Source organism: Manis javanica, chromosome 3 (genome assembly GCF_040802235.1).
Source record: "Manis javanica isolate MJ-LG chromosome 3, MJ_LKY, whole genome shotgun sequence".
Lineage (NCBI taxonomy): Eukaryota > Metazoa > Chordata > Mammalia > Pholidota > Manidae > Manis > Manis javanica.
Window position 1 is genome coordinate 166,402,766 of NC_133158.1, and position 16,141 is coordinate 166,418,906.

The 16,141-nt window shown below is 36.4% G+C and overlaps 1 protein-coding gene across 2 annotated transcripts in view; it reads right to left on the reverse strand.

The window, feature by feature from the left end:
- The window catches only part of RASA2 (RAS p21 protein activator 2), a 174,966-nt gene that overhangs the window by 40,003 nt on the left and 118,822 nt on the right, over nt 1-16,141 (reverse strand). For both annotated transcript variants that reach the window (XM_037022944.2, XM_037022943.2), the window contains exons 10-15: nt 7,112-7,268; nt 6,663-6,811; nt 5,899-6,013; nt 5,394-5,468; nt 4,569-4,692; nt 2,154-2,260 (exon numbers count right to left, since the gene is read on the reverse strand). In XM_037022944.2, the coding sequence (XP_036878839.2) occupies nt 2,154-2,260; nt 4,569-4,692; nt 5,394-5,468; nt 5,899-6,013; nt 6,663-6,811; nt 7,112-7,268 (727 nt within the window). The remainder of the gene's footprint in view (nt 1-2,153; nt 2,261-4,568; nt 4,693-5,393; nt 5,469-5,898; nt 6,014-6,662; nt 6,812-7,111; nt 7,269-16,141) is intronic.

Genomic DNA, 16,141 nt, shown 5'->3' on the forward strand with positions numbered 1-16,141 from the left:
GAAATGGGGATAATAATCAGGTCATTATGAGGACTTAATATCTGTAAAGAATTTGTAACAGTTGCTGGCACATAGTAGATGCTTTACACTCGCTAAACAAAAAGAGTTTAGGAATGAAAAAAAAAAGAAAAAAAGAAATACAATTGATTTTTGTACCTGATATCCTGTAACTTTGATGAACTCATTTATTAGCTCAGTTTTTTGATCAAATGATTTTCTTAGAATCTTCTGTATTTAATATGTCATCTACAAATATTTTACTTCTTCCTTTCCAAAAAAATAAAACTCGCTCCTTAAAATTCAAAAAATTTCTAAATGTAAAATCTAATGACCTTTAACTGGTTCTCCTCTGCAACCACTTTGTGTTTTTCAATACAAACGATGTTGTCACCCCCAGGTCCTAGGATCAATTCTTGTAGTATGAATTATCTTGGTATATACTCTTTACTTGGTAATAATCAGGTGCTAGTTTCAGATTTATATATGTAGTTTTAGATTACATGTCTTATGTATTAGCCCTATGTCCCCAATTAGAGTTAAAGGTTCTTAAAAAGGGATAAAGTTACACTTAAAAGCAAACAATAATGTTAGATGACAGTCTAATGCTGTCTTCCTGGCATAATCATTGTAAAATTGACCTAAAACAGAGTTTGTGGTTAGAAGGTCTTTATTGCAACATATGTTATAGGAATATGCAAATCAAAGTGTGAATATAAGGCAGGGTCACAAGCTCAGAGGCAGGAGTTCAGTTTATGTCTAGAATGCTGCTACTGAGCTTTTGCTGCCCCAGAGCTCTGTACAGCTTCAGTAACACAGCAATAGAAAGGAGAGCCTTGTGAAAAAAAGGACACTGGCCCACAGCTACTGGCAGACCATTTGTCTTTTGCCAAGAAAGAATGTGGTTGCTCCTATAGCTGAACAGTTCTGTTCAGTTCTCAAAGTTAAATGAGTGGCCAATGTTATGCAGCTGTCAACAGAAGGAGTGGCCTTCACTTCAGGGCCGCTTAACTCCAAAACCCATGTGTCTTCCCTACACTGTATTAGTCAATGAGTTTCCTAAGAGCAGGGAGTGTCTTCCTCATTATTGCCTCTTCAGTGCTGAACAGTTTTTGATACATTACAGGTGCTCAAACACCTACCTGCTTAAAGAACAGGAAGGAACAGGGGTAAGCTCAGAGACAGAAAAGATGTACAGAATTCTGGTTTAATCCAGTATCTCAGAATTCCAGTTTAATCCTGTCACTCACACTGAGTAAGATCAAATCATAATTTACTAGTTGTGTGATGATGGACAAGTTACTAAATTGTGATTCTTGTATCTGCCAGTGGGGATGGATCAGAATCCACCTCACAGTTACTGGGGGGACTAAGCAAGTTAAGACATAAAGTACTTAGAATAAGGCCTAGTGCAAAGTAGTGCTCTAAATATATATTGGCTATTATTGTTATTATACAAATCAGCAATGAAAGCAGTTAGATAAGATTATAAAATATTTGGAATATAAAAAGTTTAAAGAGGTCATCAAAATACACTATGAGAAGGAAAGAAACAGCAAACATGAGGAATTTAAAAATATTAAGAAACATGTTAATCTATGTAGGGCAGATTCAGATTTAAGTAATTAAATAGGACTTCAAAATAAAAAGATTATTATGCTTTAAAAAAAAGCTTTAAGTCTCATGTATTTATAGTATCTCAGGTAAGTAAAATGTAAAAAATGGAGATACCAAAAGAATTATGCTCCAATAAAAGTTTCTATATCTTTCAAAAATAAGCCTTTGCAAATTTCTGTGAGATTTAAAAATATCTGTGAGATTAACTAACCTGTAACTAATGAAAAGAAAAACCCACCTTTGTATTATGGAAATTTGCAACATACACAACAGCAGAGGGTAAATGTAATGAATTCACTTTGTACCCATCTCCAAGCTTCAATTATCAACATTTTATTACTCTTGTCTAATACCTTTTAAAACAACAAAAAAGAGGATTTTCAGCCTTCTCTGAAAGACTGAAATGGTCAAGAAAAATGCCCAGTAAATTTAAGCATCTCTTATAAGAAAATATAGTCAAGTGAAATTGGCTTATTTTTTCTTCATTTTCATAAAAATAAATAATAATGGAATAAAGCTTTGAAAAGAACAACACTTACTGGATGATGAGGTCGCAAATGAAAAGTATGAGGTGATACTACGGCTACAGCAAAGAAACGAAGAAATACAAAGCTGCTCACTGCAGAATACTGAACATGAGGGTCATCTGCAGGAAAAAAAATGGTGAAATGTCATGTACAAAAACACTGAATTAAAAAACAAAGATGACAATGTAAACAATATTGAAAAAACATGTAAACTAAACAGAAGAGCAATATAATTTGTCTAGTAGGGATTGAGTTGATGAAATGATAGTAATGATTATGACTAAATTAAAGGAAAATATGTATCTAAAAAAATCAGATAGAAATAATTTTAAAAATTAAAGGCAGAGCTGCTAGGTTTTCAGTAATATTTTAGTTCAGAAAAATACCTCTTTCCCTCATTTGCAAGAGAGACTCCTGAAATTACAACAAAGAAAAGGAGTATCTAGCACTACCTAGTGGTAATACTAAATCCCTCAAGACTGTGATAGGAGATTATCTTCAGTTTTAGGATATTACTACAATTTTCCCCACAAAAATCTTGACAATATCAAAGATGATGCAGTAAAAACAATTAGGTAGAAATCTTTCACTTAAAAAAATCTATCAATATTCCACACAAAAATTCAGATGAACTAAAGATAACTTGCTTTCATCATTCATCTACACTTTTTACTTCAGACTGGAGTGAACATTTAACCCAGCCATCAGATGATAGAAAGCAAGTGAAGTGGTAAGGAAAAGAATGTTTAGATTTGGTTTGAGTTTGAACTCTTAGAAGTCATTCAATAGGTAGTCACCAACAAGTCATCTAATATGTAGTTCTTTAATAATAACTTGCTTCCCACTCATTGCCTCCTCCTCTCCTCTCCAATCTTCCTAGAGAAACATAAAATATTTATGATAACAAAACTATCACTACTGTAGTCTACTGAGGACATGAAGACATATTTATTAGTATTTAAGCCAACAAAAAGATAGTTAAGGAGCTATGTCTGTACTTATTTTTAAAAAATCATAAAATGTGTTTTATTTTTATATAAATAAGAACAAACAATTTAGACTATACACACACACACATATATATGCATATATAAAAGAAATGTGTTTCAGATCAGCTATATGAACAGTTAAAACATATTGAAGGCCAAGATCACTAGGCAGTGTAGAGTACAATGACTAGTAACATGCTTTGGAATAAGCCAGGCCGACGTCTGAGATCCTGCTTGCCTACTGGCCATGTCAATGGACCCTGGGCAAGTTACTTAACTTCTCTAAACCTCAGTTTCATTATCTACCTAAGGGGAATGGTACCTACCTCATGTGGTATTGTGCAGATGAGAGCAGGAGATACTGTGGGTTAGCACTGCACCAGTTCACTCACTAAGTGCTCAATGTGATCATGATCTAATTCACTATTTGAAATTATAATTTCAGTCAACATTTCACCTTTCCACTGTCTTAATGTATCTGCTCCCCTTATTTTTGAAACAGAATAGATTTAGTACACTTATTTGAAGTTAATTGTTTATGTTTTTCACTATAATTAGCAAAAACACCTAGGTGTGAATTTATCTATATGTTAGTTGGACAAATCAGCCCTACCACTTCAGCACTGGGTAAATTTAATGGAGGGGCAGGTGACTGCAAACACGTGCATGGACACATACGCACATGTAAAAAACGTGGTATCTGGGTAAGACTGATAATTTAAGTAGCTGCCTTATCTTTTCACCCTCCTACCACCCCCATTAAAGGAAGATCTGGAAAGACAGCTATAGAAAGTTTATTTACTTATGAGAGATGTATATAATTAGGATAATTCCAAGTACTGGCAATCAGAGATAGCAACTCTCAAATTTATGAAAAATTTATAAACAAAGCATGACATAGCTGCTCTTACAAAATTAAAGCATGCAAGTTATTGATATATGTACCTTAAAATTCTATGTATATTTCAACAGAGATATTCCTAATATTAAAACCATTTCTGTAAAAACCTCTTACCATCAAAACCTTAGCATTTTCAAATTGTCAAATCTAGTTCAGTGCATGGAACTAAAAACTCAATATTTGAATGCACGCAAGTGGAAAAGTAGTTAGGTACAGAAAACAAAGGTATTTAATTTATTACATTTAACAATCTCATAAGCAGTGTTAGGTTTACTTACAGTTCTGAATTTTTGCCTTTCTTAAAAATAGTGATTTTGATTGTTCTTGTAAAGTTGCTTTTATATTGAAGTTAAACAGAATATATTTTAAGATTATAAGAAAAATCAGAAATTTAAAAAGCTAGAAGTACTTTAAAAATTAAAGACTGTACATATAAACCTTAAACATTTCACATAAACCAAATTCACAATAAATCTACCAAAAAAAATCAAATATAGAAAACGAAATGGAATTTTTTTAGTAAAACAAGGCACTTACTAGGAAATCTTTGAGTAGCCATTTGTCTTAGAGAATAAAAGATATCACACATTACAGTGGGGCAGCTCATACTTGATTTTACAATCGTACTGAATAACTTGTCTACATAGTAGCGCAGATTCTCCTACAGGATTTTAAAAGGTAAACATTAAGATTTTAACTTCTACACATCTTTAATAGTTTTATGAAAAAAAAATGCAATAAAAGTAAGATCTCTTTGGCAGCCACTATCTAGTATTCCAAAGCTCTGCTTCCCTTTTCTAAACTCCTTTAGTTAATGGACAATTTACATCCTAGCTTAATTTAATAAATCAGATTTAGACTAGCTAAATCTAAGAGGTGAATATGGAATGAGCTTCCTAAAAAGCAACAGAGAATAAATGATCCAAAGAGAAATCAGGGAAATAACTCAGATACACAGGCACATGGACACTGAGGCCCTGCTATCTACTGCCATGAAGATTTGGGACTAACATTATCACTGTTTTCCCAGAGGCAACCAGAAGTACTGGCTGACCAAGTCATTGCGCCATTTCACCTGATCAGTCTGACTCCAAAGAAATGGTGAGAATGGAGGTTGGAACTAGACAGAGCCTTATGCCACTATTGTTACTTAGAGACAATGAAGAACAAAAGTAAAGTGAAACCCAATGAGGAAATAACATTCCAAAATGTAGACAAAGGAAATGCTCCTAACCGTATTGGCATTATGTAAAGAATAAAAAAGCAGTGCTTCACTCCACACAACATTACTATAACATAGTGAGAGATAGGTATACCATTAAGGCCAATTTTAAGGCAGTCTTAAGGATAACAAGGACTTACCTTATTATTTTCTACATTATCTCCCTCTTTCAATTTAATAGGATCGATTTCACAGGATTTTGAGGATTCACATATCTGGAAAATAGATTAAATTTTCATTTAATGCTCTTTTATAAGTAATTTGGCAAAGTGAAAATAATATTTTTCTGATAATACAATTATAAAAACTAAAACTATAAAAAAGTTTAAAACCCTTATCCAGAGATAACATATACAAATATTCTCAAAGAACTATATCAAAAAATACTTCTCATATATTTGAAATTCTATGTACACCAGAAATCCAATAACAAACAGTTACACAGAATATACTACAATACGCTTTTTGAGTAAAAAGGGAATCAATGATGGAAAAGTAAATAATTTACTTTAGTTTTAAAGCATGTAAAGCCTTATTCTTTCAGTAATACATGAATGATTGTATCATTCCCATCAACAGATCATCTGATGAAAGAGATGCTATGGTAATACCACATGAACTCCTACATCACGGTATTTTCTGTACCTCATCTAGAATAGGTTTTAATGTTACTTTCAGGTAGTGCCCTCCCACTATTTTCATCATCTCATCCAGACATCGGGTAGCCAAGGAATTTCCTCTAAAAATTGTGTTTGCATCTCTGAAATACAAATAGAAGTAAGATGAAACCAAGTGTAGCAAACAAAGGAGTGAAATCAATAATATATTTGACTCTGGTCACATACACTGTTTTAGTAATTTTTACCATCCATTAAAAAATTTGCTGCCTTTAGGATTTTCAAATTTGCTAAAACTACTTACCAAAAATAGAAGAAAATAAGTTAAAAAAAGAAAAGCGGCAAACCATATTTATGAACTACAAAAGTGGGATATGTATGTGTGTGAATACAAAACTAGTGTTAGACTATGACAGGAACAGGAGCCACCTGATGACTTTTTAGAATGTCACAAATGTGCATACAAGTAAGGGGGATACAAAATGGGTAAGGGAAGAAAAACTTCTGACCTGGTATTTTATGTGACATGGGAATCGTTAAAATAAGAAGCAAAGACCAGTAATAGGAAATTTCGACACTGAATAAAAAAATTTCTTTATTAACAGTTAACTTTACTGTTGGTGGACACTGTTTGCTACCTTGAACAATGCCTGTTACTACTTGATAAGCAGTCCTTTTCAGACACTACTCAGTAAGGTGGGTCAATACAAGAAAAGTAAGATTACAAAAACAATTTGGGAAACTGAGATCCAATTTCAGTGACACATAATGAACATTTAATGTAATTCTTACTGGGTATCCTTCAAGTCTAATTCAGCCACTGCAGTGGCAAAAGGAACAAGTTTATTGTGGTGCAGCAGCAGTCGCACAAGGGGCAAAACAGCATCATTTTTATCTCGACATATTTCACCCAAAATGTAAGCAGCTGAGGCAGAAATCGGCTAGAATAGAGACAGAGAGGGAACAGGCAAAAAATCAAGTTAACATGACCAAATGTTCAATCACTGACAGTAATTCAAGTATGTTCTTAAACTGTAACTGTTGTATAGACTAACATTAAATTTTCTGAATTTTAATCAGAGATGGAATTTGGCATATCTTACTGGCTCATGGTACTGTGGATCAGATGAATTAAATAAATCTTTCAATGAAACTTGATAGTCTGAAATATTTTTCTCATCATCTACAGCATTATTTTGGCCTTTCCATATTAAATCATACACTGAAGATTTTTAAAGTACCTGAACATCTGGTGATTTTAGCAGCAAAGTTTTCAAAGGACCATAGTACTCTGAAGGAAGCACACAGTCTTCTGTATAACATATATTTAATCGAAGAGACCCCAGGTCATCAGTTTTAGATGACTTGTTTCCATTGTCTCTTGGTTGCAGCAAGTACCTAAAGTAAAAATACGATCAACTTCATGCAATGGTAACGAGCATCCAAGTCAGTAAGGCCACTAAACAGCTAAGCTATAAAAAAACTAAACCAGAAAGTCAATTTAATACTTAAGGTTATGATACTTCATAAGCAGCCAACTGTTAATCTTCAGAGACTTAATACTGGTTATATATTGAACTAGAAAGCTATAGCAGACTTTTACCTGGGAAAAAAAAAGTAGAAATACAAAAATTAAGATCTCAAAGGGGTTGAACAAGAGTCTGGTTATCTTGCAGGTTCAGAAAAAAATAAAAGCAAAACATTTAAAATCCAATGAATTATCATAAATAACTTTCCAACATCTAAATTTATGAAAAAATGTATTTAGCTGAAATAAATAAGAAATATTACAAGGCGTGAGTGCTCTTTTAAAGTAAATCCTATATATAAAAATTTCAACTTATTTTTTAAGAAGTTAGTGATTGAAGATTTATAGATTTTTATGTCATTAAAGAAGTGTGTAACTATACTGAAAAAATGTTTTTATCTGCAGAAAATCAGATTTACACGAATTTTTTTCAGGTAAGTAAAAGGCAAAATATGTAAATGCAAAAATAGAGACATCTTTAAATATCTAAGGAAAGAGAAATGTTTAGAAATCAAAGAGAAGTTTGTAAGACCAAAACCAGAAACTTAACAGTTATTTTTTAAGACTTTGTATCATGGAAATTAAATATACATACAATAGTAAAGAGGATGGTATACTGAACCCCCATGTACCTATCATCTCACTGACTCAGGCTATTCTTATTTCAGCTATAGTGCTAGTCACTCTTCTAATACTCCTGCATTATATTAAAGCAATTTTCAGGTGTCTTATAATTTTACATTGTCAAATTTCAGTATATATAACTATATAATATCTATATACAACTTGTTTAAAAATCATTATTTTCCAGTCAGTATTCAGATTCTTCCAAACTTTTTAGTTGTTTTCCAATTTGGTCAAATCCAAGGCCCAGAGATTGTTACTAGTTGATAGTTTAAATTTCTTTTAATTTATAGATTCCCCCTACCCCCTAAGAAATCAGATATTTTGTTCTATACATTTTCCACATTTGGGATTGTGTTAACTCAATCTCCATGATGCAGTTAACATGTTCCTTTGTCTCCTCTGTATTTCTTGTAAACTGGTAGTTAGATCTAGAGCCTTTGTTAGATTCCGATTTGATATTCTGGTAGGAACATTTCATTGACAGTATTGTGTAGTTCCACCAAGAGGCATTAATGTCTGATTGCTTCTTTTTGTGATATTAGCAGTCATTGAGAATCACTGCCTGGAGTCATTAATTTCACAGGTTGCAAAATGATAATTTTATAATTCTATCATTCCTCCTTTGCTTATTAGCTGGAATGCTTTCTATAGAGGGAAGTCAGTAGTTTTGATACTTTTGATATGTATCACATATGCTCCCCAGTAGACTACCTTGTTTTAAAATAGAAGGATGTTCAAACTGAAGGAACAAAACAGCAGCAGACTCACAGACTCTACGAAGGGACTAGCAGTTACCAAAGGGAAGGAGTTGGGGAGGGGAGGGAGGGAAGTGGGGAAGAAGGGGATTAAGGGACATTATGATTGGCACACATAATGTATGTGGGTCACAGGGAAGGCAGTATAGCACGGAGGAGACAAGTAATTACTCTATAGCATTTTACTATGCTGATGGACAGTGACTGCAATGGGGTGTGTGAGGTGGACTTGATAACAAGGGTGAATGTTGTAACCACAATGTTGCTCACGTGAAACCTTCATAAGATTGTATATCAATAATACCATAATAAAAAAAAGTAAAAAAAAAAATAGGAGGATGTTCAACAGAACATTAGCTTTAGGGTACATGTAAATAAAGACATAAAAGAGAACTAGAGATCAAGCAAATTTTAAAAGATATGGGGACAGTAACACAGGGAGAAGAAATTACGCAGAAATTGTATCACTACTCGAAGAAGACAGATTCAATTCCTGTCTTAGAAAACCAACCTTCAGATCTTTTATTCTCTGATTTGAGAAATAATAATTCAAAGAATTTTAAAGTGAACCCGAATTTCAATGACCAAGCACAGAGAATGATATATTTAAAGTAGGCAGCCAATTACTAAATTTATTAAAAGAAATACAACAGTCAAGTAGGAAAGACACCTGTACTTTTTTGTGACCAATATATTCTATTATGGGAATTTCACTGACATAAGTAGGGAGAAGTGAGGGTGGAGCCAAGATGGCGGCATGAGTAGTTCAGTGGAAATCTCCTCCCAAAAACATATATATTTATGAAAATACAATAAATACAACTATTCCTAAAAGAGACACCAGTGGATACAGTACAACAGTCAGGATACATCTACATCCATGAGAACTCAACATCACACGAAGGGGGTAAGATACAAGCCGCGGCCAGGCGGGACCCAAACAGCCCCCAACCACAGAACTCAGCAGGAAGAAAGGAGTCGGAACGGGGAGGGAGTGAAAGCCCAGGACTGCTAAACAACGAGCTCTAGAAATCTGCACTCGGAGCGCAGACACAAGGTGCACAAGGTGCTGGATATTAGAGAAATTGAAAAGCAAAACCTGCGGACAGGTCCCCGCAACTGGCACCCCTGAGACAAAAGAAAAGTGAGTGATTTTTGCAAGTCTTAAAGAGACAGGGACTCCACAGCTGGATGAAGTCGTCCCGGCACACTTCGCCAGCAGCTGGGAATCCTGGGGAACTTTAGGTGCCCTAAACACCTGGGCAGCAGCACACCTCTGAAGCCCCTCATGGCACTAAACAGCCTGCCAGTCGGTCCCCCAACTGGCACGGACCCTGATACACGGCCCAGTAGTGGGAGAGTGGGAGAGTGGCAGCGCGAGCCAGGGGCAGTGGCACCAGAGGGGACCGGGGGCGGATTGTGCAGGCCCGCTGTGGTAGCGATCGAGCAGCCTGGGAGTGACCCGTGTGCGCCAGTGGCAGTGGCACCAGAGGGGTCTGGGAGAGGTCCGTGCAAGCCTGCAGCAGTGGCAACCAAGTGACCAGGATGCGCCAGCAGCCGCAGCACCAGAGGGGCCCAGGAGAGGTCAACGCAAGCCCACGGCGGCGGAAACTGAGTGGCCCGGGAGCGGTCCGTGCGTGCTAGGGGTGGCGGTGCCAGAAGGGCATGGGAGAGGCCCGCATGCACCTGCAGCGGTGCCAAAGGGAGCAGCCACGCTTGCAGTAGCCGACTGGAATCCCAGCCCAACACACAGCAGGCTGGGCCTGACCCAAAGGCTGCTGCTGGCATACAGCTACCTGGCAGAGGTGCTACTATCGCAGAGGAGCACACCTGGCATGCCTGTCACTCTCCGCAGGGCTCTGTGCAACTCTGACGGAGGCCCCGCCCACAGCAGCTTAGGGGACTAACCCAGTGGCTGCTCCAGGAGTGCAGGTAACTGATACAGGCAGAGGAAAAGGGCAAGGCATCCAGCAAGCAGGAAAGGACTTTCTTCTCCCAGCTGACATACCCGCAACCTGCCTACAGCCACCACTATCACCATGAAGAGGCAGAAAAATTTAGTCCAGTCCAAAATAGTCCAGACAACCCCTCAGAGAAGATCTGCAGAGAAAGACCTAACGAGTCTCCCTGAAAAAGAATTCAAAATAAAAATAAATTCTATAAATAAAAATCATAAACATGCTGATGGCTCTGCAGAGAAATATGCAAGACCAAAGGAGCAAGTACAGAGGGAGACAACAGAAATAAAACAATCTCTGGAAGGACTTAAAAGCAGAATCGATGGGATGCAAGAGGCCATTAATGGACTAGAAACCAGAGAACAGGAAAGCATAGAAGCTGATGCAGAGAGAGAGAAAAGAATCTCCAGAAATGAAACAATATTAAGAGACCTCTGTGACCAATCCAAAAAGAACAAAATCTGCATTATAGGGGTACCAGAAGAAGAAGACAGAGAAAAAGGGATAAAAAGTGTCTTTGAAGAAATAATTGCTGTGAAACACTCAACAAAATGGGCATAGAAGGCAAGTACCTCAACATAATAAAGGCCATACATGATAAACCCACAGGTAACATCATACTGAACAGCAAGAAGCTGAAAGCTTTTCCTCTGAGATCAGGAACAAGACAGGGATGCCCACTATCCCCACTGTTATTCAACATAGTACTGGAGGTCCTAGCCACAGCAATTAGACAAAACAAAGAAATACAAGGAATCCAGATTGGTAAAGAAGAAGTCAAACTGTCACTATTTGCAGATGATTCCACTTCAAAACTACTAGAACTAATATCGGAATCCAGCGAAGTTGCAGGATACAAAATTAACACAGAAATCTGTGGCTTTCCTATACACTAACAAAGAACTAACAGAAAAAGAAATCGGGAAAACAATTCCATTCACAAAGGCATCAAAAAGAATAAACTACCTAGAATAAACCTAACCAAGGAAGTAAAAGATCTATACTCTGAAAACTATAAGACACTCAAGAGAAATTAAAGAGGACACCAACAAATGGAAACTCATCCCATGCACCTGGCTAGGAAGAATTAATATCATTAAAATGGCCATCCTGTCTAAAGCAATATCCAGATTCGATACAATCCCTATCAAATTAACAACAGCATTCTTCAATGAACTGGAACAAATAGTTCAGAAATTCATGTGGAAACACCAAAGACCCCGAATAGCCAAAGCAATCCTGAGAAGGAAGAATAAAATGGGGGGGGGGGATCTCACTCCCCAACTTCAAGCTCTACTACAAAGTCACAATAATCAAGACAATTTGGTACTGGCACAAGAACAGACTCACAGACCAGTGGAACAGAATAGAGACTCCAAACATTAACCCAAATATATAGGGCCAATTAATATACAATAAAAGAGCCATGGACATACAATGGGGAAATGACAGTCTCTTCAACAGATGGTGCTGGCAAAACTGGACAGCTACATGTAAGAGAATGAAACTGGATCACTGTCTAACCCCATAAACAAAAGTAAATTAGAAATGAATCAAAGACCTGAATGTAAGTCATGAAACCATAAAACTCTTAGAAAAAAACATAGGCAAAAATCTCATGGACGTAAACATGAGAGACTTCTTCATGAACATATCTCCCTGGGCAAGGGAAACAAAAGGAAAAATGAACAGGTGGGACTATATCAAGCTGAAAAGCTTCTGTACAGCAAAGGACACCATCAATAGAACAAAAACGTGTCCTACAGTATAAGAGAATATATTCATAAATGACAGATCCGAGAAAGGGTTGACATCCAAAATATATAAAGAACTCACACACCTCAACAAACAAAAAACAAATAATCCAATTAAAAAATGGGCAGAGGAGCTGAATAGACAGTTCTCTAAAGAAGAAATTCAGATGGCCAAAAGACACATGAAAAGATGCTCCACATCGCTTGTCATCAGAGAAATACAAATTAAAATCATAATGAGATATCACCTAACACCAGTAAGGATTGCCACCATCCAAGTCAAACAACAAATGTTGGAGAGGTTGCAGAGAAAGGGGAACCCTCCTACACTGCTGGTGGGAATACAAATTAGTTCAACCATTGTAGAAAGCAGTATGGAAGTTCCTCAAAAAGCTCAAAATAGAAATAACATTTGACCCAGGAATTCCACTTCTAGGAATTTACCCTAACAATGCAGCACTCCAGTTTGAAAAAGACAGGCGCACCCCTGTTTATCACAGCACTATTTACAATAGCCAAGAAATGGAAGCAACCTAAATGTCCATCAGTAGATGAATGGATAAAGATGTGGTACATATACACAATGGGATTTTATTCAGCCATAAGAAGAAAACAAATCCTACCATTTGCAACAACATGGATGGAGCTAGAGGGTATTATGCTAAGTGCAATAAGCCAGGTGGAGGAAGATGATTATCAAATGATTTCACTCATATGTGAGTATAAAAGCAAAGAAAAACTGAAGGAACAAAACAGCAGAAGAATCACAGAACCCACGAATGGACTAACAGTTACCAAAGGGAAAGGGACTGGGGAAAATGGGTGGGAAGGGAGGGATATGGGTGGGAAAAAGAAAGGGGGTATTACAATTAGCATGTATAATGTGGAGAGAGTTTGCGGATGGCTTTACAACACAGAGAAGAAAAGCAGTGATTTTACAGCATCTTACTATGCTGATGAACAGTGACTGAAAGGGTATGTGGGGGAGACTTGGTGAAGGGGGAGCCTAGTAAAATAATGTTCTTCATGAAATTGTAGATTAATGATACCAGAATAAAAAATAAAAAAAGGGAGAAGCATTATAATATTAAAAACAAACACCCTCAACTCACCTCACCCTACACACTTATCACTGGGCTTCAGTAATTATCACTTTCCCACAGTGTTTCATCTACATCTCTCACTTCAACTAATACATTTTTTTAGCCTGTTAATACAATTTTTAATCTCTCTGAGTAATACTTTTTTTTTTTTTTTACTTGTTTGATTAGCTATTTGGAAAGCCAAATTATCAGATGGTGCCCTGGTAAATACAAAGATACAACACAGAGATTTAAGTAGTCTTATGAATTTCTTAGCTAAGAAAAAAACCAGTAATGCTTCTAGAGCAGGATCCTCTTTGCATGGGCAATACCCTCTCAATTTTGCCTCTTTGGGATCCTTTTTTATTATTCTAATATTCCATTTCTATGTAACTAGTGTTTTCCATATATGGTAGAAGAAAAATATAACAGTTATAACCTGGTTCTGCCTCCCTGACTGCACTTATTTATCTCAAACAGTGTCCTAATACTCAGGTCAGATTTAGAAGGCTATAATATAGGAATTTTACTCAGAGGGCAACTTTAATTCCCATATCTACAAATTACGGCATGGGGTAGTGTACCTTATTCCTCTCATAAAACTAAAAAATACTAGCAAAATGGTCTACAGTGCTATTGCAACACAACAGTAATTCTGTGCAGAGAGACTAAAGTAGTGCTATGTGGGTTATTCATTTTATGCGTACAATGTTTAAGGATGCTCAGGAACTCCAGAAAAGCTCACTTCTGCTGCACTTTTTAAGCTTGTCTTGCTGGGTTTCTTCTGGCAGAGTAAGAAAACCCTAAGGAAAAATATCTCATCTGTGTCTACTTGAAAAAAACATAAAATTCCAAAACTTATCATTGCCCTACTTACTCCCTGAAATAATCATTCTTTTCAAGGAGTAGGGACCACTTTGATATTTTTAAATAATAATTTATAAGCAAGAGGCACTCAAATCTTTTCTGAGAACATAAAGGGAAAAAATTTTACCTTTAAACATGTTCAAAAATATTTGTGCCAAGGCACAAATTTATTATACAGTACACTGGCTAAGACTATAAACTTTGGAGCCACAGCATTTGATCTAAGTCCCATCGATGCAACCTTGGGCAAACTGCTCAGTCTCTCTGTGCTTTATTTGTTAAATAAGGGGTAATAACAGTATCTAATTTATTTAAACCTTAAAATAACTCTAAGAGGATTATGTAAGTAAAGCACGTGTGCCAGGCACAGAGTAAATTCATTTATTTAACATTTATACATACATATAATCAATATCACTCAAATATACAAATAACTACAGGTCAACACTGTGAACGGCAGCTGACAGGCCCTTATGTAGCTGAAAATCTACATGTAACTTTCCTTTTTTTTGAGGTTCAATTCTTTTTATTTTGCTATCATTAATGTACAATTACATGAACGTTATGGTTACTAGACTCCCCACCACATACCCCAATACAGTCACTGTCCATCAGCGTAGTAAGATGCTATAGAATCACTACTTGTCTTCTCTGTGTTATACTGCCTTCCCTGTGTTCCCACCCCTACATTATGTGTGCTAATCGTAATGCCCCATTTCCCCTTTATACATCCCATCCCACCCATCCTCCCCAGCCCCTTTCCCTTTGGTAAATGTCAGTCCATTCTTGGGTTCTGTGATTCTGCTGCTGTTTTGTTCCTTCAGTTTTTCCTTTGTTCTTATACTCCACAGGTGAGTGAAATCATTTGGTACTTGTCTTTCTCCGCTTGGCTTATTTCACTGAGCATAATACCCTCTAGCTCCATCCATGTTGCTGCAAATGGTAGGATCTGTTTTTTTCTTATGGCTGAGTAATATTCCATTGTGTATATGTACCACCTCTTCTTTCTCCATTCATTTACTGATGGACATTTAGGTTGCTTCCATATCTTGGCTACTGAAAATAGTGCAGCGATAAACATATGGGTGCATCTGTCTTTTTCACACTGGAGTGCTCCATTCTTAGGGTAAATTCCTAGAAGTGGAATTCCTGCGTAAAAAGGTATTTCTATTTTGAGCATTTTGAGGAACCTCCATACTGCTTTCCATAATGGCTGAACTAACTTACATTCCCACCAGCAGTGTAGGAGGGTTCCACTTTCTCCACAACCTCACCAACATTTGTTGTTGTTTGTCTTTTGGAAAGTAGCCATCCTTAGTGGTGTGAGATGATATCTCATTGTGGTTTTAATTTGCATTTCCCTGATAACAAGCAATGCAGAGTATCTTTTCATGTGTCTGTTGGCCATCTGAATTTCTTCTTTAGAGAACTGTCTATTCAGCTCCTCTGCCCATTTTTTAATTGGATTATTTGCTTTTTGTTTGTTGAGGTGTGTGAGCTCTTTATATATTTTGGATGCAAACCCTTTATCGGATCTGTCATTTTTGAATATATTCTCCCATACTGTAGGATACCTTTTGTTCTATTGATGGTGTCCTTTGCTGTACAGAAGCTTTTCAGCTTCAAATAGTCCCATTTTTTCATTTTTGTGTTTGTTTCCCTTGCCCGGGGAGATAAGTTCAAGAAGAGGTTCCTCATGT